Source organism: Lissotriton helveticus, chromosome 9, assembly GCF_964261635.1.
Source record: "Lissotriton helveticus chromosome 9, aLisHel1.1, whole genome shotgun sequence".
NCBI lineage: Eukaryota > Metazoa > Chordata > Amphibia > Caudata > Salamandridae > Lissotriton > Lissotriton helveticus.
Window position 1 is genome coordinate 938,499,893 of NC_136070.1, and position 25,485 is coordinate 938,525,377.

Consider the following 25,485-nt stretch of genomic DNA (forward strand, 5'->3'; position numbering starts at 1 on the left):
TGTCTCTTATCAATCATGATGCAGAAAATCCTTGCCAAAATATTGTCTAATAGACTCAGTCTGCTGATGGAAAAGCTGGTACTACCTGATCAGGCAGGGTTTATCTCAGGAAGAGCAACATCCCCTAGTTTCCGCACCCTATTTTCCATTCTGCAGAATGTTGACCCAGGATTGGCACTCGTGGCGGTCTTCTTAGACGCCACAAAGGCTTTTGACTCTGTAGAATGGGACTATCTATTAGGGTTACTACAAAGTATGGGACTGCCAGTGGGGTTTCTGTCATGGAGAAGCCCTTTGTATAATTCCACAGTATCCACAGTCCTGATTACTGGGCAGACATTGTTACCTTTTTCTATTACGAGAGGCACGAGACAAGGCTGTCCGCTTTCCCCCTTACTTTTTGCGTTGCCTATTAAACCTCTGGGGATCAACGTGTGGCAATATCACCAGGAAAAAGCATTACGGTGTCACGTGGCAAATACTCATCTCTCTTTATGCAGATGATATCACCCTGTACCTAAGAGACCCACAACAGAATTTGAATCCCATTCTGCGAGAATTCCATATTTTCGGGGAACTTTCAGGGATACATATTTACTGGGGAAAGTCACAGTTGTTCCCGCTCATAGCTGCCCCAATGCCGTTTTCTCTTGACTTTCCGATAGAATAGTGCGATTCCGAGGTAAAATACTTGGAGATACATGTTGCATCGGATCGCGCGGGGCTAATGCGTCTTAATTATGAAAGGGCTTTGGAGACTATCACGGGTTGTGTTACATGCTGGATCTCATTTCCCTCGTCTTTGGCAGGAAGAACAACTCTTATAAAAATGGGGATTCTCCCCAAGTTATTATATTTATGAATATACCATATTACCCTGGCAGACATTTCTTTGCGGCCTTACGCACGGAATTGATAAGACTGACCTGGGGAGCCAAACAACCGAGGTTAAAATGGGAAATAATCACTAAGCCCTATTCCCAGGGGGGATTTGACGTTCCCAATTTAGAATTATATTATATCTGTGGCCAAGCTCACTAAGTTCAATACAAGTTTATTTAGACAATTGGTCCCCAAACGTTTTAAAACCAAATCAATAAAACATCAGTAAAACATATTAAAATCACAATTCATTATTTGACCCCCTAAAACTTCATACAATACATTCAGCATACCCTTCGACATTTCATGACCCATAGTCCACACAGAACTATAAATAAGCAGATCAATTCAAAATGCTATTGAGGGATTCTTTCACTTTTTGGATATACTTCCCCATGGCACACGCTATGTCTCAATTACTCATTTCTGTTAAGAAGGTTTACTGCTTGGGCCCTATTTTTAATATCATATTTTTTAAAAATTGAACAAAAAAACTCTTTCTGTATATCTAAAAATTTCCGGCAGTCGAGTAGTAGATGTAGGGTATCGCATGCTGTACCCAAAGTACAGGTGCATTTTCCCATACTATAAATCATACATCTTTATTCCCTGTCATTCACATAGCATGGGTTTACCCCAATCCTTGGCCTTAGCAGTTCTCTTCTGAACCAGCAGCTAGGCAGCCTTTCAATATAGGGGTAGTGTTTTTCATTTTGCCACGCTGGCACCATGAATCGTACAGATTCTTTCCTAAAAAGGTAATCTTGGTTCTGAGCTCAGTACATTTCTTTCCCCAGGACCCTGAGTTCCCTTTTGACGATCTTAATTTGGGGAGTCTTGGGGCACAGCGTCGTTTTCATAGTGTGGCACACTTTATTGATGATAGTTCTTGTCCCTTTTGCCCACTTTAGGTCACTCTTTGCAATCTCATTTTGCACCATTGTGAAATTGTATTTATTTATTTAAGGAGTTTTATATAGCACTGGCAAGACCCGGAGGTATCGGAGCACTTTACAACAGTATTTCACAAGAGTTATATAGTAGAGCAGTCTTATGCATAAAGTTTCGGAAGTCCAAGTGTGCTGTGCATTCTTGAGGTAGAACGTGAGTCCTGAGGTAACCTCATTGTATGCAAAATATGATCTTCCCCCATGCCCAGGCGCTTCCAGAAACGTAACAGGGCCATACATGGCACACCTTCTAGCTATGAATTGTGTTGGTATTTAGAAAGTGTATCATGTTTTTAAAACTAGCCTATGTGCATGGTGACAGCACTCCTTTCAAAGGTACCTGTCATTACACATTCTTGGTTTAAATGTTTGAAAATTAGTGTGTTTGACAGTTGACCTACTACCAATACTTACTTGTTATAAAAGGGGGTTGAAGTATTAAACAGTTTTACCCATTCTCTGTCTGTGGGTAAATATGATGATACATACTAGCCAAGATTCTTATGAGCCAGACATTTCACAAATCAGTGGCAGAATTAAACAATGAAAAAGGTTCAACTATGATTTTAACATTCCAGGGGCTGGATTTATCATGCATTTTTCCAGTTGCAAACGTCCTGACTCACTGAGTCGGGCTATTTGCGACCAGTAAAATGCATTTTGCTGTGTGTCAATCTAAATTGCGATTCAATAACATGTTATCGGATCATAGTTTAGAGCTACAAATACATACTGATTCGGTATTAGGAAGGGTCATGTTTTGGGCATCCCTTCCTAATACCTAATCGGTCTGGTATTCATTACTGTTCTTGATCGAATTTCGATAATGCTTTACCATCAGTTTAACCGCATGCACGCTAGCGATTTTACCGCTGTGCGCTGGGTTTTTAAAAAACCCGCGGTTCATGACGAGCTCAGCTCGCCATGAGCGTACGAGAGGCGTAACTCATGACGAGCTGAGCTCGTCATCCGCCTCGAAGGGGTTAAAACTGGTGGTAACCCATTCGCAAAGGGGAAGGGGTCCCCTGGGGATCCTTTCCCTTTCAGAATGTAAATAAAAATATGTTTTAAGAGCAGACAGTGATCCCACGGACCACTGCCTACTCTTACAAATGGAACTACAAAGTTCAATTTTTTTGTTTTTTAAATGCATCCTGTTTTTCTTTAGGAAAACGGGCAGCATTTAAGAGAAAGATTGCTTTTTTAAAAAGCAATCCCAGATATGGTAGTCTGCTGACCTCAATTGATAATGGGTTGCAAATTGCAACCTACCACATTAATATTGATGAGGTAGGTAAAATTTCAACCTATACGAATCGGTAATTTGCAAAATGACCTATTAGTACCTAGGTCGTTTTGCAAATTAGCACACTAGTTGCAAAAATATTGGCTGAAAATTACGCTAAGTATTTTGTGACCAGTTGTACATACATCTTGCCGCAGATTCTTTTCAGTGTATAAAGTATTTAGATTCAATCTAAAACATGCTTCGAAACCCTGCACCTTTAATTCAGGCATTAAAACGGGAGGAAACAGAAAAAAGAAGAAACAATATTTTAGTGACATCTCTAAACAGCAAAACTCAAGCAGAATAATCCTAGATCAGTCTTTCATGCTGCTAAATTTTATAACAAAGTTACATTGTGCTTGCCCCTTTAGAAACAATTACTTTCTTTTGTTTGAATGGCATTTTAGTTTGTGATTGTGCAGGTGTTTTTCAGGGTTCATATGTGTACACTGGTGAGGGTTGTTTCACTTTCAGTGGGGTTTTTATCGGTTATTAAAGGTCATTATAAGTTTAAACAAATTAGATAACCTATACATTTCACTTTGTTACTTATCATGGAGGATGCTTAGCAGAACGAAAACGAACACAACCGTATTTACCATCACCACGATTGTCTTATTAGGAATTAGGAATCCAGTTCGGAACATGGAAGTATTTTACTATAACCAACTGGCTTTACTGGGAGAGTTTATGTGTTTCTTACATTGAATATGTGGATATTTTACCATCACCAGCAGGCTGTAATGGATGCTGCCTGTCGTAGTTTCTGTCCCAGCAATGAACATGTCAAATGTTGATGCCACCAGATTTTCATTACTGAACCCAGGCTCTTTCTGCAAGTATAAAGAAAACAGAATAATTATATATACCATGGCTAGCCAGCCTCAATTATAAACAATACCTGTAGTAACTCTGCTACTCTAGGTCCTATAGCTTGAGGTGTCTATTCTTATTTGGTGTTTTAAAGAACATTTCTAGTTTATGTACTGCCCTGCCAGCATCCAGGTCCTTCTTCCTTTTACACTCACTGCTCAGCTTTGTCTGCCTCAGTTCACTATATTCTCTTCCAGGAACAACACAGTTATGTAGGCAATGAGCAGAGAGAAGAGCATTCTTGTGACAGAACGAAGGTGACAGAGTATCTAAGGATATCAAAATTACTACACTGAGTAGCTTTATATGCATATCACTGCAACCCCTTCATTCAAGTATATGGAAGGATTTAATTACCTAAATACATATATACATGTACGTTCTATTCTTTATAAAGCACATATATAGCTAGGGAGCTATGGGCATATGTACATCAAGGAATAAAGGAGATCATTTAAGACCATTTTTAGTACAATGGGTTCCTTCTGCTATGAGCACAGGCAAGCATGGGACCGGGGAAGCCAGACGTCAATCACATACAAACGAGATGCTCCTAAAAGAGTAGTGTCTTTCGGCCACATGCATCAACCTATTTAGGAAGTCCAAACGGTGCGAATCAGTAAATTCGGCCGTTTGCGATTCCTAAATAGGTTTTTGGGATGCATCATACATCTTTGTGTAAATCGCTATTTTTAACGATTTCCAAAAATGCGATTGCTTTTAAGGAATCGCAAATTTGCGATTCCTTAAAAGCAGTGCATGATTATTTTTCAAATTGCGAATTAGCAATTAGGGGGTGCAAATTACCACGAGGTTGAACCTCGTGGTAAATTGCGAAAAGTTATGGAAATGCCTAAAAATGCATTTTTTAAACGTTCATGTTACAGACACACATGTCCTTAGGACATGTGTGTGTGAAACATGCACTTTAAAATACATTTCAGGGGTGCAGGGGGGGTCCTTTGGACCCCCCTCTGCTCCCTTGCAATGCATCAACAAATTGCGAATTCCCCCCCAAAAAAAGCAAAACGGCATTGATTCCTATGGGCCTCTAGGCCCATAGGAATCAATGTAATGCCATTCCTTAATTGCGATTCGCAATTAAGGAATCGCAAATTCCGAAAATTAAGAAATCCTAAAAAAATTTAGGATTTCTTGATGCATAGGATTTTGCAATTCCTAAATTGCGATTCCTTAATTTTCGCAATTTAGGAAATGCAAAATCCTACAATGATGCATGTGGCCGTTAAACTCTTTCATATAGTGAAAGGGTGGTGGTGAAAGTCTTATATGGTGCCCAGCTGCAGACATCTTGCCATGGGTTTCATCATTCTAACTCTTCTCTTTTGCAGTTGTTCCCTATGTCATCACTTAAGTTTGTTGCTCACCCAAGGCGTACAATTTTTGTGCCCGGTAGGAGAGGATGGTGGGTGCTGTACAGCACTGCTTTGCATGTGGGTCTTGGACGTATGCACAAATATTGGTAGCCTTAACTTTCCCATTTCTATTTCTTCTGTCCTCTTTCCCCCCTTACAGTTTGTGTTGCTTTTTCCTGTTTTCTTTTTTTCTATCTGCAAAGTCTCATCAGTGGTTCGTGCTTTAATCCTTCTGGCTTCCCTTTCGATTCCTTTTGTACAATAGACTGAACACCTTGTCTGATATTCATGTTTCACTTTTCTCCTTCTTACGGCATATTCCTTCCTCCTTAAAGGCTTACAGATCATATTCTGCATCTCCTAAAAAGTCCATCAGTTGCTCTGTCCCTACTTTTAACTACTGCACTATTTCTTTTCACCTTTTGTTACCTAAGATTATTATTCAACATCATGCTAAGTCTCTGTACATGCCCTATTTCAGACTAGGCTAATTTCATTTTCTTTTCAACCAGAATTTTATTCACACATTCAATTGGATCTGTCTTGGAGAGCCAGCCCTGGGAGGAAAAGAAAAGTTGGTCCAGGTTTTCTGTCACTACTGCAGGGCCCCTCTAGTCAACCAGCGTGAGAAATTTGTCAGTGGACTTTAAAACAAGAACCCTGCTGATTTCTATGTGATGTACCTTGCAGTCCAGAATCTATAGGGGCCGCAATGACCAAAAGTCGAAGCCTAAAGAAGGGAAAGTCAACCTAAAGGATTTCAACGTGAAATATGAGATGGTAGACAAATGAAATCTATGAAGACAAGAAAACGCTCCAATATTGCACAAATGTATTGCACACTGAGCGAGTGCCATTTGAATAGTGTATTTAAAAACTTGGGATCTAGCTGGTAAATTGACGGCAGTGGACAGGGATCAAATTAAAACAGTGCCACTCATACAGACTACGTGAGACAGACTGGGAAGATTTGAGGATCTGGCAGAATTTACAGAAAGCACTATCAAGTTGGTCATTGAACCGGACTTGAGTCTCGAGACTAGATAATACACACAAAGGGGCATATACTCAAGGATCTATAGCCGAGTTATTTGCACGTTATCGCAGCCAAAGTCGCGATTAATTTATCGCCTCATTCATAAGCTGGTGCTAACAGCCCATATCACCAGTTTACCTGCAATTGCGGCTGCAAAAAACATCGCCACAGATGACACCGGCAACTATTGCTAATGAGATGCAGAGTAGGTGTTCCCGTGCAAAAAGCCACAACACCACGTCACAACATTCTCAACTCCCAGCCAGATCTGCGATAAGATCACAAAACAGGTTATAAGGCACGTTAGCAGCAGGAAATTAACACCTGCTCTGACCTGGTGTAAAGTCGGACTACAACCTGCACCAGAAAAGGAGCCCAGCCCAGAGCCACACCTGAAGAACAACAGATGCCATGGAGCCACTGATCATGCAGCGCGGACACCCAAGAGGGCCACAACACCCACCGCCAACCCACCAGGACCACCCCCCACCCCATGGGCCCCAACCGGGCACCCCCCACCGACCAAGATATTTTACATCAATGTCACGAAATCATGAACAAAAGCATTCGCCTGATGTCGCACCTTTACAACAATTAACATACATGTGAGTACCAAAAATCTGAATCATTCATTCACCATTGAAAGTCCATACAAAATATCACAATCAAATTTGTCTCCAAACAACTATTTTGAAGAGTCAAGGCGGGGCATCCCTGGACAATCTGTAAGTCGCAGCTTGCAAGACAATATCCAAGATAAGAAGGTGTGTCAGGCACTCACCAAAGGACAGAGAGTTGGAGAAAGAGAGAGACTGAACAAGGAGCACAAGGCCAATCAGGCCCTTGTCTCATTCATACATGCCAACTGCTGCGTGTGTTTCGCAAATGGTGCACCCCAAATCTAAGGCCTGGCATTAATGTCAGCGCGAAGGCCACATCACATTTAAGAAAGGCAAGCAGTAGTCTGACTTAAATTAGGTAAAAAAGCTCCTTTGTCCCAATACACAAGGCAGAAGGACAACTGAACCTCCGACCTTGGTCTTGAATGTGTCTGGCACACCCTGCGTGGGATAACATGCCAGACTCCAACGACATCCAGACCACGAACTGCGCTAATGAAAGACCAACGCGACCACACCCCACATACACTTGTCTCTGCTCAAACTACACCTCCATTGGATGCCCTTGACACATTGGCAAAGAAAAACCCATACGTCCAAACATTGCACACACATACGACTCATTGCCCAGAGCTGTGGCATATCGTCCACCGAACTGCCGCCGGTCTGAAGATTGCCTGTGCTACGAGACTAACAAACGCAATGGCAGGCAATCCTGGGCACATGCACAACCCCTGTCACGGGGAACTGTACCGTGCACGAATGCTGCATCTGTAGGGATCACTGCCAATGGCAGTATTGCAAATCAGTTTCCGTCTGAGTTTCCATCTTGCTTACGTCACTTGCGTCCAGCCCTGGTACCACTTTCGATCATGCACATTCGAGTGGCCCATGGAGGTCTGCCTATCCCACTGAACAGTAGCTGAATTGGATTATAAGTTGACTGTGCGCCACCTGTTGGCCCATAAACAGGAGTGTGCTGGCAGTTGTGCATGGGAGATTGCACAACTCCTCGTGTGCAGTGACCACATCGAGGCGCTCCCGTATTGGTCTGTGTTGCGGAATGGTGAAACGGCGTGGACGGAGCACATCTACCCTGACCAGTTAATGGATTGGCTCTCCCTTGTGTTCCTTGAACTTGACAATGACGTACTCTTGGAACAGATTGCCCATGAAGCTGCGCTGGCATTCATGGACGAGTAACTACGTTCTTGCAGCCACATCTGATTGTCACCCAAACCACAGGTCCCCACACCTTATTGCATCTTGGGGAATGATCACATATGCCACCACAACAGTGGACATGTCTGCCTTTGCCTGGAGTCAGAATGCATGTGCGTGGAACTACGCGTGTGTTCACACACTTGTGCAAGGTGATGCAGTCCCATGGGCGGAGCTGCACAGCGTTGTTTGGCAACGTTCCCAATTCGGGCATACTGCTGGGGTGAGCGGTCACACATGGCAATGTAGTATGACATGTGACCTTGTAGGACCCTTTCACCTGCTCACGGTCAGCAGAGCAGACAGACAGCGCAGTCCGTTGGTACAGCACTATGCCGATCCCATGGGCTGTGAGTCATGTCCCCTGACACGGGGCACTGAGCATACACCAAACATCATATGATTTGTCCAGCAAACCAAGGTGGGCTGAGCCCGTTGCCATCCATAATGATTGGTGTTCATTTTTGCCTAGCCATTTCATGCACCTCGACCTATGCTGCCTGTTAGTGCCTGAAGCATTTCTCTGCATGTTGTGGCCCTTGCCTCGCCCGTACTGACACGCACATGCTGATAAAGTCTACACAACTTTACTAGTGTTCAACTGTGATGAGTGCTGATTAGAATCATAAACTGTGTGCCTCAAAGAGGATTGTCCGTACACAGGGAGGGACTGACTGACACTTGTACAATGGGGGTGGATCCCTTTTGACAGCTCCACCTCTGTGAGCCAGACATTGTGTTTGGGATAGTTGCTGGCAGACCTGTGCACTTCAGTGTCTTCAGCAATGTGAGTTTGGTGTCCAACTGCTGGCCATGTAGAGCAGTGTTATTCATCAAAACAGACTGTGTCCCCACAGTTGTGTGTGAGTAGGAATGTGAAGAGACGTTCTGTTGTCACATGTGATGGGGACACCACTTCTGGCCTGCTACCAATTTTGTAATTTCTACACACAGCCCTATTTAAAACATGGAAGTGTGCCTACGTTGGGGGGTTGAGAGATTGTTGTTCATGTGCAATGAGACCACAGCTAGTTCACACCTTCACAGTCATCTAATTGGACATGTGGCTCAGGGTCAAACATGCCCATTGATGTCATTTACAAGGGTGTAACTTTTTTTGGAATCCATGTCCATGCATTCAGCTATACTTTTTTACTTGAGTGAACATGGACATGACAAATCTGTGTGATTTTGAATGTTTTATTCACATTCTGTGGTGTGTCGGAGCTGGAGCAGTACATGGCCATGCCAGGCCCACATTACATGGATGCCCTGTGGTGGGCGAACCAGAGCCCTTTGGGGAATGAAAAGTGAATTGGAAGAGGAAGAGTTCATCCCGCAGCTGGATTGCTGTCATTGGTAACAAGAGCAGATATGGCAGTCCATGTCGGGTTCCAGGTGAATGTCGCAGAGTGTTCCAGAGGACAATGGGATGTGTTGTCCCAGGGCATGAGGCATAGGGGCAGGCAGGGACAGGCCGTATGGTGGGAATGGATGCTACTACCTCCTTCCTCACACAGTCATTAACATCCCTATCTTACTCCTCTGATACATCTTTTGTGTCCGGTGTGTGTGTGGTGTTATGGCTGCATCACTGTGTGTCACTGACACATCAGGGTGCGAAGGTGATAGGGCTGTGTCACTCTTTGGTACTGACACATCAGGGGTCAGAGATGTGTGTGTTGAAGTTCCCGCGGCAGTTATATGGGACAGGCTCAGTGGCAGCAATGGCAAGATGAGGAACTGTAAGGCATGGAAGATCCTAGCTACATCTTGCTGGTGTTCAGCCGTGGCAGCCATAGTTCCAGGCTGCGTCAGCTCCATGGTCTCCATTGACCTGCGCATCTATGCCAACTCTGTGCGATCATCTCTGGTGCCTCTCTGACTAGACAGTTCTTGTATCCGAGTAATGGCCCCAGTGATGTCGGCCAAGGATTGTTGGAGAGCATGGTGCGGAGAGTGCGTGTTCGTTAGGGACTGTAAGTGGTCCCTGATGGGACTCAGACACCCACATATGGAATCGAGTTTGGCAGCCACGAGGTCGAAACCTACCCGCAGCTGATCAGCCATCTCATCCTGCCAACCCAACACACGGAGTTGGAATTCCATGTGTTGGTCGGGGGGTCCTGGGAGGCAGCTGTGATGGTGTGTGCTTCCTGCAGTGTGGTCTGTGCAGGGGGTGGGGTCACTTCGAGGAAGCTGGGCTGCCCTGCTCCTGGGGGTGGGGTGGGGTGTGGAGGCTGCCCATTAGCCGTTGGAGGGTGCCTGAGCATATGTGCAGTGTGACCTCTTCATCATCACTGATGAGATATGTGGTCTGCTCTGCAGGAGGTGTTGATTGTCCTGCTGCAATGTATAGGGGAGATGTAGGTTAACAGAGTGCCCCATGTTTGTTGACGCAGTGTAGATATTTACATACAGACTGCATGACAATGTACATTTTGACTGTTTTGGTGGAGGTGGCTATTTGATGGCAGACAGTGGACATTTCGACTACATGACAGATGTGTGGTTGTACTCGTACATTATCATCTCACAGTGTCATGCAATGCCAGATGTGAGTGGCCAGTTACTAGGCACGAGCGGCACCAGTTTTGTTCTCTGTCCTGTGGTGTAAGTGTACCACATTGCTGTCAATGTTAATGTGCTGTGATTGCTATGTGTGTGTGCTGCATTGTGGGAGAGTCGCCCCTGCAGCTCTGATTAAGCGGCCCCTTATCCCTTTGAGGTGGTGTGCCTTTGACTTGTGTGCTTTTCGGATGTTTGCAACTTGGGTCATTTGTGCTCTTGGACAGATTTTGTGCTCTTGTGCATTGTTTGTCTGCTGATGGGTTGTAAGTGCACGTGGATGTGTCAGAGTGTGACCTGCTCCTTTACGGATGTGATCCACACTGGGCCATCTCCATGTCGACTCGTGCACCATGTCATTTATTTTGACTGCAAAAGACACACAATTGATGGACGGAATGCAGAACAAATCAAAACATTCACCCCCAGTCAAGAGATCTGAGTTAAATCCATCATTCTTTTGCTCACCATGCCACCCCAGTTTAGACGTGGCCATATGCAAATCAGTCTTGACCTGTGCCTCATGGGAACAGTCCAACCCGAACTGCCAAGCCAGGTCCTCCCTGGACCGAAAACAAGCATCCTAGGACTGGTTCTGGTAATTATTTTGACTGCAGCCATGCTATCGGTCATGGAGTGTCACTTGCATTGTCATTGTGGCTCACAGAGCCGCTGCTTTTCTGGATTCTGCACATGTGCATGGGTAGGTTGTGGCATTGGTGATATGGGGGTGGCCCATTTGTGCAAATTGCGGATGGGGGCCTACTTGGTGTTTATATGTGTGCTGCAGTGTGCCAAGGGTATCAGGGACATGTTCAACTATTATTGTACGTGTGCAGTGTGCTACACATGATTGTGCATGTGTGCCATACTGCCCATCTCCCTCCGACCACCCAGTCCTTGGTAGTTACTCACCCTGTTGCTGGGTCAGGTCATATTGAGGTGTGTCCAGACCCCCAACTCCTTGCACCGTCTCCACACGGATGACTGCTGCCACCATTTCCTCCAACTCATCCAGCTCCTCCTGTGGCGCAGGACTCCCACCTCCAGTCACCCTTGCTGCCTTCCTGTTGGCGGCAAGTTTCTGTTTGGTCTAGCTTTGCACATCATGCCAGTGCCTCTTGACCTCCTCCATTAACGTCCTCGACACTCCGACTGCATTAACGTTGTTGACAATGGACTGCCATATTTCTGTTTGTGTTGCCATTGACGCAGTGGAGGTAATGAACAGTTGTTGGTAGTGTTCTATCAACTCCGTGACCATGATCTGGTCTTCCTGCGGACTGAACCCCGTCTTCCTCTTCCTCTTCTCCTTGCCCTTCCCCGTACACGGGGTTCCTGGCTGGTCTTCCATGGGACCTGTGGGTTTCGGGTTGTCCTCTGCACTCGCTCCGGGTGCATTCATGGTGGTATGCTGTTAGCTTTGGTTTTGGTGTGTTTTTTTTCTTCTTGTATAGTGCATTTTCCCTCATGAAGTGTGGGAATTGCAGGCCTGACGCTGGTTGTCTCTTATTTTTGTATCGCGATTTGAGGCACCGCATCTTTTTTCGCGTTCGTGTTTCACATTTTTTCGGGGTCGGGTTAATTTTTAGGCACGTTATCCTGCTACTATCGCATGGTGCCACCGGGTTGAGAATACAACAATATCACAGTGTTATTTTGTCGCAATAGATTGTGATGTTAAGAGTTGGGTTAATTTAATTTGGCGATGATTATCACACGTTCATGAGATTATCCCCCAAAATGTGTTGGGAGGAATGCTTGCAAAATATCTAGCCACTCGCAATCGCTCGTGTAGCATTCCGACCCATATTTTTTGGCCACTCTGGATTATCTTTGGGAGGAATGTTCCTTAGGGTTCAGAGGATTTCCTTCCACTTTGCAAGTGAGTCACTAGAACCAGATTTCTATCGAGCTGCTATATTTATTTAATTTTATTTATAAAGTTTTATATAGCGCAAACGTGACCCACGAGGGTATCAGAGCGCTTTACAGTATAAGAACATAAATGGTTGAGGTGGTATACATACATTGAAAAGCGTCAATTCGTACAAAAGGAATAAAAGATACATGACTAACAAACATAGAGGACTGTGAAACTGCAGGAGGTAGTACAATATACAGTTAAAGAACATTAAGTGAATGTGCTAGTAAACATACATATTATAACCACGATCGAATCCTAATGGATAAGAAGTGTATAGATAAAATCAAGAGGGACCCACCACCAGCTAAGCTTTACACTAAATACAGTCATTGAACAGTAAGGGTAGTGATATTCGTCATACATAAAATGGACTCAACCATTCCACCTGAGATAGGCAATAGTATTCCGAACATAAGGATGACTCGGGGAAATCCTAGAAATCAAACTTATGGCATGAATTTTTTCATTGCTTCTTTTTTGAAGGTGGTAAAGGAGGTGATTCCACGAACTTCTGGAGGTAAGGAGTTCCAAATCCTTGGTGCAATCCCTGAGAAAGCTCTACAACCAGTTCTCTTCCTATGGAAGCATTGAGGTTTCAGAAGGAAAGTGCTCTCACTTCGAAGTCGTCTGCAGCCTCCACACCTTTCCAACTTTAGAGCCAGGTAACTGGGTGTTTTGTTGTGAATTGCTTTGTGTGTCATGCAGGCCACTTTAAGGTGTATTCTTGCCTCGTAGGGCAACCAATTCAGGGCTTTCAAGGTTGGAGAGATGTGACTATTTCTTTTGGTTCCTGATACCAGTCTAGCTGCAGCATTCAGTGCTGCTCTTAGCGGAGCCAGCTTGTATTTAGGAAGACCACAGAGGATGGTGCTTCGTGCTCTAAACTGGGTAGCACTAGGGCTTGTACTGCCATTTTTAGATCAGCCTGAGGGAGGAATGGTTTGAGTTTCCTTAATATACTCAGCTTGTAATTATCTCCTTTGGAGGCAATAGAGTTGTGTGACTGCATATTCAGATGTTTATCTAAGGTGATTCCTAGGGATTTTGCTGAGTCAATGATGAGAGGGACATAGTCAAAGGAGGTTAGGTGTTTTAACCATAAGTTTAGCTTTGGTGTGTGGCTCGGTGGCGAGATGAGAATGAATTCCGGTTTTTTTATATTCAGCATGAGGTGGTAGTGAGCCAGCTTTGCGTGTTCAATAGAATAGTGTTGAGGGCAATGAAATCTTCTGGCGAGGTGATTTTCAGATACAGTTGGATGTCATCCACGTACAAGTGATACAGAATGTTCGCAGATCTCAGTGCGTTCACAAAAGGCTCCATTAGGAGGTTGAATAGATTGGGTGATAGGGCAGATCCCTGAGGAACACCAAGGGTGACCATAGAGGGTTGCGAGAGTGAATTCTTCATCTTGAATCTTTGAGTTCTGTTATTTAAGAAGGAAGAGAACCATTGCAGCACTGTGCCCGAGAGGCCCATCCTTCGTTCCAATAGGGACAGAAGGTTGTCATGCTTGACCCTATCGAAGGAGGAGGACAGATCAAGAAGAATCAGTAGGCATGATTCATTGCAGTCAAGTATTTTAAGGATGTCGTCCATAATATGTGTGAGTGCAGATTCTGTGCTGTGTCCTTGGCGGAAGCCCGATTGGTAAATATCTAAGAAGTTATCATTCTCAATGTGATTGCATAATTGAATTTGTATCAAAAGACAGAATTTGGGAAGGGTCAAGGGAATATATTTAACGACCTACCATTTAATTTCCCAACACATAGACTAACAAACACAGGAAATGGATGGTCAAATGTGTGTTGCTGTACTAGAAACTTAAGAAAACTAGAATGTGTAAATAGTGAGGAGTATTACAGCTGACTGAGATATTCCCATCAGACCACCCTTCTGGCGGAATTTCATCATATGGGATGTTTGTAAGTATATCCAATCAGCCGCCCAACCCATCAAAAGATGGTGCGGATATGGATGTATGGTCGAAATCTCTAGCCAAGCTGTTACTCAAGAATAGTCTTCAAGGTGTGTAGTGCAGTGCTGTGGTGAAAAGTTAAAATTAACGACTTAGACAAAAAAGTGTTTAATAGAAGATGTCTAAGTGTTAAACATAAAAACACGCCTGGTAGTGAATTTATAACTACACTATGGCGCTGTGCAAGAGGTCAACATGTTTCAGCCAAACTAGATATTATCCGGCTTTCATCAGGACCTAGTTGGTAAGCTACTGCCACTAAATAAACGTGAGTGCAATGAAGTAACAAAAAATAATAATAAAGAAAGTACATATATCTACCAGGAACTTGGAGCCCCAATGTTCACAAGGGAGATGTACATTATTTCTCAAACCGCGCTCTGTGTGGGAAAGACCTCACCTCATCCGGCAACCGCTCGGGAAATAGGAGGCCCCGCTCTGTCCGTCGGTACCTCTCTCTGTCGCCCGAGAAATAATGTACATCTCCCTTGTGAACATTGGGGCTCCAAGTTCCTGGTAGATATATGTACTTTCTTTATTATTATTTTTTGTTACTTCATTGCACTCACGTTTATTTAGTGGCAGTAGCTTACCAACTAGGGCCTGATGAAAGCCGGATAATATCTAGTTTGGCTGAAACATGTTGACTTCCTGCACAGCGCCATAGTGTAGTTATAAATTCACTACCAGGCGTGTTTTTATGTTTAACACTTAGACATCTTCTATTAAACACTTTTTTGTCTAAGTCGTTAATTGTAACTTTTCACCACAGCACTGCACTACACACCTTGAAGACTATTCTTGAGTAACAGCTTGGCTAGAGATTTAGACCCTACATCCATATCCGCACCATCTTTTGATGGGTTGGGCGGCTGGTTGGATATACTTACAAACATCCCATATGATGAAATTCCGCCAGAAGGGTGGTCTGATGGGAATATCTCAGTCAGCTGTAATACTCCTCACTATTTACACATTCTAGTTTTCTTAAGTTTCTAGTACAGCAACACACATTTGACCGTCCATTTCCTTGTAATTGAATTTGTACACATTTCTCCAATAGTTTCGCCAAAGTGGGGGTGTTGGTTATAGGCCAGTAGTTGTTTAGATCAGATGGAATGGTGTCAGCTTTCTTAAATATAGGTGTGACCTGCCCTATTTTAAGGGAGTCCAGAATGACACCTTGACTCAGGGAGGCGTTTACAATTTTCGCCCATAGTGGTTGGATAGATGATTTTAAAATTTTGAACAAGGCAGGAGGCTGGGGATCAGAGAAATGATTGGAGGGGTTGATTGCTTGAAGAGTGTTGTCAATAATTTGTTGAGAGATTGGCGAGTAGATGTGCCAAGAGGCATTGTTTTAAGTGACTTCCCCTGGATTATTAAAATGTACTTTGAATAAATTGCCACAGTTGGAATCTTGGCCCATAGTTTGCGGTAGCGCCATCTTGGATTGTATGTCAAGCTTGATGAACTTAGTCTTTTCGTGAAAGAAATTGGCAAGACTGGGCTTGGGTGTTCTTGGACGACCTGGCGGCATATACTGGGTGAATGTTAGCAAGTGAGCCACTCCTGTGTTTCTCTTGGTCAATGGATTTCATTAGAACCCGATTCAGCAGGCCTTATTTATGAGGCCTTGAGTCACTTTTACGCCACCGGTGCATCACTTTTTGTGATGCACCAGCGGGGTAAAAAATGCAACATGTTGCATCATATTTACAAAGTTATTCATCTAGGGAGATGCGTCACTTTGTAAACCCCTGCACCACATTATACCTGCGCCAGGTATAATGTATGCAGAGGGGGGCGTTCTGACGCAAGAAAGGGTCGTAGAAGTGATGTAGTGAAATCTATGAGATTTCATTGCACCACTTCTAGGACTCAAATGCGTCAATATCTTACTCTTGCCTCATGGCAGGTGTAAGTCTGGCGCAGGCACATTTAACGTGGGACTTGCCCATATGTAATGACCCATTGCTGGAGTTGCGTCACTTTTGTGACACACTCCAACGATGCGTAATTTTTGCACCTACAGATATGTCAGAAATACTGAATTATTTGTAACTCCTTGCGACATGATGTGTCATACTGTAAATATGACGCATCATTGGTGTCAGAAGGAGGGCGCCATGAAAAGCGACGCATCGATGTTTTCTCGCAGCTATGTGTCACTTTTCATAAATGAGATCCTCGGTTTTTCTGCCTTCTAAGGACGACAAGGTAGAGAATGACATGGGAGATAATAAATTCTTCTTACTTTTTAACCCCTTGCGCACTGGCCGAATTTTCGCACTGTGCAGGCGAAATAGAGACTGGGCGGAGTTCGGCCGCCCCCGGCCGTCGGTAGCACATGCCCACTGTGACACGTGATGGCCCGGGGGCCGTCCTGAGCACCGAAGGGGTTAACTAGTTGATCTTTCTGCCTTGTATCTCTGCTTCCATGCTTCCTGCGCTTCCTCTGCTTGGGCCCTTCTGGGCATCATGTACTGTATTAAAGAGGTTTTTGTTTTTTCCAGTGATAGGCCTATAATCACATGTTTTTCTTAGGTTCTGATCTTGAAGGCTGTTTTGGAAGCATGGTTGTTGCTATGGGTGTTCCCACACAACACCCATGGATTCTGCCGTATTCCCAGATCTACAACATTTCGTAAACCTGGGAATGCGTCTGAAGCCTACGGGAGTCGCAAAGAGGCATAATGAGGATAAGTACTTATATTTCTCCTCATTTTATCCTCTTTCTATGTGTGCTGCAGTCTGCAGCAAACATAAAAATAGGAAAACACCTCATGGGATTGTTTTTTTGTGCAGAAGGAACAAAAACACTCTCTCCTAAAACGCAGACACGCTTGCACCATGGCGCAATGGTGCCTGCGTTGACACATGGCGGCCAATAGTGCACCAGCACAGGGATGCAACATATTCAAATATGACGCATCACTGTGCAAGGTGATGCAGCACGGTGCAGCTAAGTGGCTTATGGTGCCAGACCGAGTTATTTCTTGTAAATAAGGCCCAAAATTCTGAAAGTTTAGCTCATATTTTTACTTGGACAATCAACCGTCAAAAATCATGGAGTTCAAGCTTGTGTCTTGGCCTCTCTTCTGTTAACCTTTAATTTAGTGATCTTCGTTCCGATCTCGATTAGGCAACCCAAAGAGGAGGAGCTGAAAGGCAATTTCTCTGCTTTTTTGGTGTGTTATGGGATGGAAACCCACATGTAGAACCATCATCTTTAGCTCTTTAAATCTTGTTTTCACTTGTGAGAATAGCAAGATATCCTAAAGTTTGAAAACCTCCTGATCATGGGCAATAAGTATTCTATGAGGATAAATGCCTTGATGCAGGATGTATTTTCAGAAACCTGGGTTAACACCTTTCTAATAACTATTCCAGCTTTTCAACATCAAATGTAGTGAAAATATATTTATCCTGGTACTGAAGGCAATAGAGCATAAGCAAGTATTGCATCTAAGCATGGGTTTGAGATTGTGTGTGAATTGATTACCATGCCAAGATCAACACAGCAGGAAATATGAATATAGGCCATGTACCAATCACTGATACTTTTAAAGCTGCCTACTCATGTGTTGTGGGATCTTTGGAGTAGAGCCTGAAGGTGTACTTACATGGTAACTGTTGAGGGACATCTCAGTGAAGCATCAAGCCTCTGAACTTATAAGAACTGAATATGGTAGGGAGAACTTGAAGGCTATGAGTTTTGGGAACTTCTGGGACCCTATAAAAGTATTTCAATAGCTTTTGTTTCCATTAAGGAAACATCCTTAGAAAAGAATAAGCATTACAGTTACCAACAATCTCTCTCTATCTCCATTCAGCTAAAATAAAACCCTTTTAAGAAGATCCCTTCATCACCATGCCTGAATCCACTGGCCATTTTCTATTTATAAAGTTTATTTGACCCAATTACATCAATTACATTTGCAGGAAAAGTAAATGCGCTATTAGACCTGTTTTTGTGATGGGCAAGCAAAAGCAAACTTGGCACATTTTCTCATGTCTCTCAGGATCTCAAAAGTACCTCTAATTCCCCTGTTTAGCTCAGCAGGGGGAGCAAACCATTTCTTCACTGTTGTCTTGGATTTTAGAGACCCTTGGTCTGATTAGTTGTGAACCTATTTCTGATATCTGAATTTAACATTTGCTCAAGGCTATGGAATAGGCTAACTCTTGCTTGGTTTAAACAGACATTGTCATTTGAATTTAGGTCTAGGAAGGATGGAGTTGTTCAGGCATTGACTGTTCCACCTCTTTATAGTTGCAAGAAGAACTATCAGTGTCAATTGTTGGGCTGGAGAGAGTTTGGCTGATGTATAAAGATATGCCCCCTGTTTAGTCCAGTCTGTAAAAATCAATGTTCCACCCACAACTGTTACACTGCGAGTTAAGGCAGAAAAAGAGGAATTTCTTAGTGAGAGTTATAAAAGGGCTGCACAATTGCACTTTTCAAAAATACTGCAGCCCTCATTATGATGTTAGGCGGAAAACCATCCAACAGCTCATCGGAGGCTTTCCACCCGACATCATAGGTTTCCGTCCGTCCGACCAACATATTATGTTGCAGGAGGGAAACCTATGGAGAAATTCCGCTCCGCATCCAATGGACTCACGGAGCCCGTCGAGGCGGCAGGCAGAATTGTAATCCCAACATAGCAGCAAAGCCAGCCTCGGCTCCGCTGTCAGGATTACAATGTCACTTTCCGCATGCTCTTTCATGGCGGTCCATGCGCCATGAAGGCAGGTGGAAAGTGACTTTGGGGGCCCCTAGCAGAGTCCGCTTCACACCTAGCCCTCCACTATGGGGCCTGGGGGGGGCACCACATCCCTGCACCATGCGGAAGGCACCACATGGTGCCTGCTACACGGTGCAGGGATGTTTGAAAACATAAATGTTTCTATTGCAGCTTGTGCTGACGCCCTTTTTCCAGCTGCCGCACAAGCTGCAATAGGAACATGTATGTTTCGCCCCAGTCACATCCTAATACTGCGGGTGAAACCACTGACTAAAGTCGGGTGGATTCCATCCCACTACGTGTCAGTCACACGCTCCTCTGACTGACATCGTAATAGTTTCCTTTGTGATTTAATATTAACAATAGGACCATGGCTGGGCACACAATGGCATAGGATGCATTACTGTGTTGCTTCCAGACCTGAAACCCAATTAATTCTATTATCCTGATTTGCAGTCGGTGAAACCATGTCCTCTATACCAACACCGCTCCTAGATGCGAGCAGCAATCTGGGAGTGCTGGATCACATATCAGTGCCATGGGATTGCGAGACTCAATTGATACTACAGGAGAATATGGTTGGGCCTAAGGTGCAGCTGAGCGCATGCCCGGGAAATAGAAGATGACAGTAGCATCAGGCTTATATCACCTGAGGACTGAGAAGAGAATGATTAGTATGGACAGCAAAGGTGGCAACACGTGCCAGCCCCAACGGTGAAGCTGCGCTGCACAATGGATCATCGAGGGATCAACATGAGTTCTGTAACCCCACCAAGCAGCGCTTTGGTGCCTGGTGTACCCTGATGCCCCAGGAGCCCCAAAGGCAGTGGATACTGCTATTGAGCAGAGAAGACACCCTTGGTAGGAAATCTTATCCTATGCTGAATTTATTGAGCTCCTAGCCCTCCTTCGGCTTGCATACTCCCCTTGTGGTCCATCTTTGAAAGGGCCAAGTGGGGCATTGCATACATCTAGGAACCGCTGGCCCTATGTACTGCACGGGAACCCGGGAAACTTGAATGCTTCTGGAATGTCACACAATACTTTTACTGGAACCATCAGAGATATGGAATTCCTATAGGCTGACACCCAGAACATATTGTTTGGGGTCAAGGACAACACGTGTTTATGTTTATTTTGTCCATGGGACAAGTAGATCCAACCCCATGTAGCACAGACACTTTTCTGCCAGATTACAGTACCATGTTATGAATCAGACAAATACATTGTCTGCAGTTAAGGTAATATTTATGTCCAAAAGTTAATGCTGTTTGAACTTGTATTCATGGTTCATTAATACAAAAACTTTATTATTATGGTGAATGCTCTAAAGAAATGTTGTACGCTCAGACTGCACTACTGACAGTGGTCCCAGTAAAAAAATGTGTACACAAGTTTGGAAGGTTTAAACATTTTGAGGCTACGTATAATGCTGCCAGGATGCTCTCTGATTAGATGCATATACATGCAAAAGCTTGAAAGCAAGATGGATGATACTTTGTGTTAGACCTGGCACCATTGGCTTGGGCCTCCTCTGCATTTTTGCCTTTGCCTCCTGTGTTTTTGCTGTGTGTTGGACTCCGTTTTGCTGGTCTAGATGCTATGGGCATTTTGCCACTACTGCTCAGTGCCAAAGTGCAAGTGCTCCCTAGTAAATTGTTGTTATGGATTAGTGATTCCATGATTGCCATATTTGATTTACTTGTCAGACCCTAGTATAGTGACTGTGTGTGCCTAGAGCCTGTAAATCAAATGCTGCTTGTGGGCTGCAGCACTGATAGTGCCACCCACAGATGCAGCCTATAAAATATAATTCTGGCCTGCCATTGTAGAGCTTGTGTGCAGTCTGGACTGCTATGTCGACTTGGCAAGTGCACACACTTGACAGTCTCTAAACCTTCCATTTTCTACATATTAGTCATCGCTAAGGTAGGCCCAAGGTACCCCTTTGGGCAGGGTGCATTGTATGGGAAAGGTAGGACATGCCCTGATGTGTGTGGCATGTCCTGATAGTGAAATACTACCAATTTCATTTTTCACTACTGCAAGGCTACCTGCTCCCATAGGACAGAATGGGGAGTTTGTTTATAATATCTTATAAACACAGCTGGCCCTGGAATTCCGTTCTCATACAGAACTGTGCATAGAGACTTGGAACCTCAGTGAATTAGGGTGTGCCAAAACTCACCTTAGTACCCAAAATCCCCTACCAGACTAGCTACAGTGTCTCATTGGTTATTACAAACTCCCAATGTTCAGACAAACCAGAACATGGACTTAGTACACCTCAGGTAACGTGGAACACATGAACACTCTTTCGTTATACAATCATTTTAATCCAGAACAAGGAGTAAATGAGGAGGCGTGCACATTTGAAATGTTTAATTTCTAATGCAGTGTTCTCAAATGCAGTATCTTAGCTAATACAAGCAAACATATTATAAGTAACAAAGTAATCAGCATAGTTACTAGTCCATAGAATACAAAAGGTGAAAGTATGTTAAAATGCTAAAGCGAAGAAGGTTAAATAACACTCAATTCTCACCCTCCCTAGTATATTATATTATATCTAAGAAGGTCTCTTTGGGTTTTAGCAGGGCGGGCCCATACCTCAGATCCTAGTGGTAAGGGATCACATCATCTTCCACCAGCTCTCTGCATGCGAAGCACCATCAAGTGTGTGTGTATGCTCTGTGCAAAGCAATATAAAACGCGCCCACAGCCAGAATTTGGCCGAAGCTGCATGTATGTTATGTCTAGGAACGTGCGAAGATCAGACCTCACAACAACCACTGTGTTGAGATATCCTTGAAGGCTTCAGCACTCACTGTACAGACACAGCTCACCAAGCAAGGCTGATATATGAGTAACAACATATTATTCTCGTGTGAATCAAAACACTCTACTAGGCTCAAAGCTAAAGTAACAGTTATGTGTCGTGTGCAGAAGCAGCAGAAAGGTAAAATGGCGTTTAAACTCCTAATAAGCTCATGCTAACTTAACACAGCATATATGTAAAACATATCTATATGACAGTAGAAAGATAAAGTTTAGAATGCTTGAACTCAGAATGTTAAAATGCATCTTTTAGTGAGGGTGATTTTTACATTCTGTGTTTGAAAATACCACTTTTGGATGACAGGGCCTGGAGGGGGGCAGCGGCTCCAGAAGTCTGATGAGTCAGTGCTGGGCTGAATAGACCTGGGCTGCATTTAGAGTATGGGGTGAGATTTTTTTTCACCTGAATGGGCCTGGTCTTCCTTCAACAATGCTGTCTCCACCTCCTGCCGGGAACCTGCACCAGTGAGGGCATGACTGTTTTTGTCTGGATACAGACACTCTCTGCCTTCAGAGAACAAAGGATTTTTGTGTATAAAAAGTAGGCCCAGACCCCAGACTTTTAGATCACTTCTGGGAATCAAGAGAAACTGTTGCCAAGGAGAAGAGCCATAGAAGCTAAGTAGGAATACTGCCCCGCTGCCATTTGCTGTCTGGGGTTAGCCTGCAGTGGCTACTTGCTGCCAAGGAAAGGAGAAAAGGACTTTGCTGTTTGCTTTGTCACCTGCTTGAAGACAAGATCTCCAAGGGCTTGAAACTGAGCTTGCCTCCTGTTCTGAAATCTCAGGGACACAAAGACTTCACCACCAGCTCTCCTGAACTTCCTTTCTGGGAGCTCTGACCTTCAAAGAGGTGCCTGCTGTTGTTTTCGACCTCTAGAGACTGTTTCTCACTGGGAGCTGGAAAAGTAACACAACTTCGAAGAAGTGAGATGCATCCACACCTGTTTCCGACCTGTTAACCTGACTAGAAGCAAGGGTCGCTATTTGGACAAAGGTACCTACCTCTGCCAACTAGAGACCCCCATTTCTAACATTGTGTCATGGTTCATCACCTCCGTGCTTTACACTATGTGCATGGATTCCTTGGCATGCATTACACATAACTGATATGGTAAAGATTGTATGATTATTTCTTCAAACAAATTATGCTTTGCAAATTGTTTTCTCATATGTAACAGGTTAAGTCCATCTTGCACCTGCACTTAGTTTTGTAGCATAGTGTATTATTTTTGTCTTCTTAATCGCTTCATTTTTATGTGTATATTCTGGAAAGTTCCAGAAGAGTATTCTGGAAAGTTCCAGTGGAGTCCTGAAGAATCCCCACCCTTCATTTGTATGTGTATATTATGGAAAGATCAGGGAGAGTATTCTGGAAAGTTCCAGAAGAGTATTCTGGAAAGTTCCAGTGGAGTCCTAAAGAATCCCCGCCCTTCATTTTTATGTGTATATTCTGGAAAGTTCCGGAAGAGTATTCTGGAAAGTTCCAGTGGAGTCCTGATGAATCCGCGCCCTGTTGGGTATGGTCTTAGCCTATGAAAGAAGACTGCAGTTGTGAAAATGTGCTTGTTATTGAGGAACTTCCCTGAGGCTGGTGCATTAATTTGGGACAGCAGCTGTTTTCCTTACACACTGATTCTTTGGTTCCTGCTGTTTTCCTGAAATGAAGAGTTAATTGTGGTGTCTCTGAAAACTGCAGGTTTGATTTATCTAAGCTCCAGGAATCAGGTAGGAGATTTGCCAAAGATATATTTTTCCAGCATTTGCTTATTTAAAGAAAAGACATGGCTCACTTGTAAATAATGAGCAGCAAGTTTTGGTTCATTGAAGATTGTGAAAGCAATTATGAAACTCGTTTTCCAGATATTTTCTCTGCAATAGTGCAACAGTGCTTAAGGTTGAAGACATTTCGAGAGAAACAATGTTTTAAGCACGTTTGGAGGTTATAATTTTCACAATTTTTGAAGGTTTTAGTTCAACAGTGCTTAGTTAAGGTTAAAGACATTTCGAGATATACAATGTTTTAAGCACATTCTGAAGGTGATCGTTTTCACAGTCTTTGAAGGTTTAACAAAGAATTATCTGTTTACAAAAACACAGCGAGTAAGTATTTTTGCAAGTTGATGAAAAGAGATAAAATCTGCAAGACATTCATCTAAGTTAACAACTCTTTTTATTTAACAAATGGCAGTTTACAGACTTTGAGACTATAACCCTCAAAACTGAAAGCTACAGTGGATTAATAGCTACATTGAGAGTATTCAAGGCAAACATTTTATTTACAGGTCTCCCTCCCCGCAGTACCCTCCCTAATTATCCTTCTACCCATTTGGCCACTCCGAATATATATATTATATAAATAATTATTTCTTTTGATTACTTTTGGTCATTACATTGCAGGATGTATATATATATATATATATATATATATATATATATATATATATATATATATATATATATATATAATGTATTTTGTGAAGAGGGAGTCGGGAAAACGAAACCATGAACTGTTTCCCTCTCCATGGCAGTAGTCTAATTGCTGGTTGCACATATAGCACTCTGGTGGGCACTTTAAAAGGAGGCATCATTACTCGAAAAAAACGATGTGAAACAAAAAAGAGGGAACAAAAAAGTTGTGTGACTATTTAAATGTATTCTATAGGTGGTGAGGCGTCATGTGATCAAGTCCCAAGGCAGGGATGAAACGCGTCATGGCTGCCCTTTCTGTTTGTACATGGTGATTAAATTAATTGAAGCAACTACATTGAGGTCCGTGCTCTTCTTGCCGTCCTGCGATGGAAAATCCAAAGACGGAAAGTTTTTGTACATTTTAAAAGACGGGTTCTGACCACCCCTGTCTTTTCACGGACCCCCCAACACAACGGGCTCCAAGCTGCAACGGAGTTTCCTGCTTGGCAAGAAGCATATGTTCAAGTCCAGAAGGATTTACAGCTAACAAGCCCCCCAACGGAGCAGAGTGAAGGACAAAACTGGCGATCCTAAAGGGCCCCGTTAAATCACGGAGGTAAGCGGGAGACGGGTTGAATTACACGACTCGCGTGTTACCCACGTGCCATAAAGGGTTTTTAAGTGATACCAGTAACCTTTAAATCCAAGCTCAATATTGGGTGCTGGGAAGTAGAGTGCCGTGACGGATCGAGGCAAACGGCTG

At 43.6% G+C, this 25,485-nt stretch overlaps 1 protein-coding gene across 1 annotated transcript in view; it reads right to left on the reverse strand.

The window, feature by feature from the left end:
• LOC144782041 (cytochrome P450 2G1-like) overlaps nt 1-25,485 on the reverse strand; it is a 519,896-nt gene that overhangs the window by 218,234 nt on the left and 276,177 nt on the right. Inside the window, exon 7 of the mRNA XM_078661170.1 lies at nt 3,824-3,953. Within this exon, the coding sequence (XP_078517296.1) occupies nt 3,824-3,953 (130 nt within the window). The remainder of the gene's footprint in view (nt 1-3,823; nt 3,954-25,485) is intronic.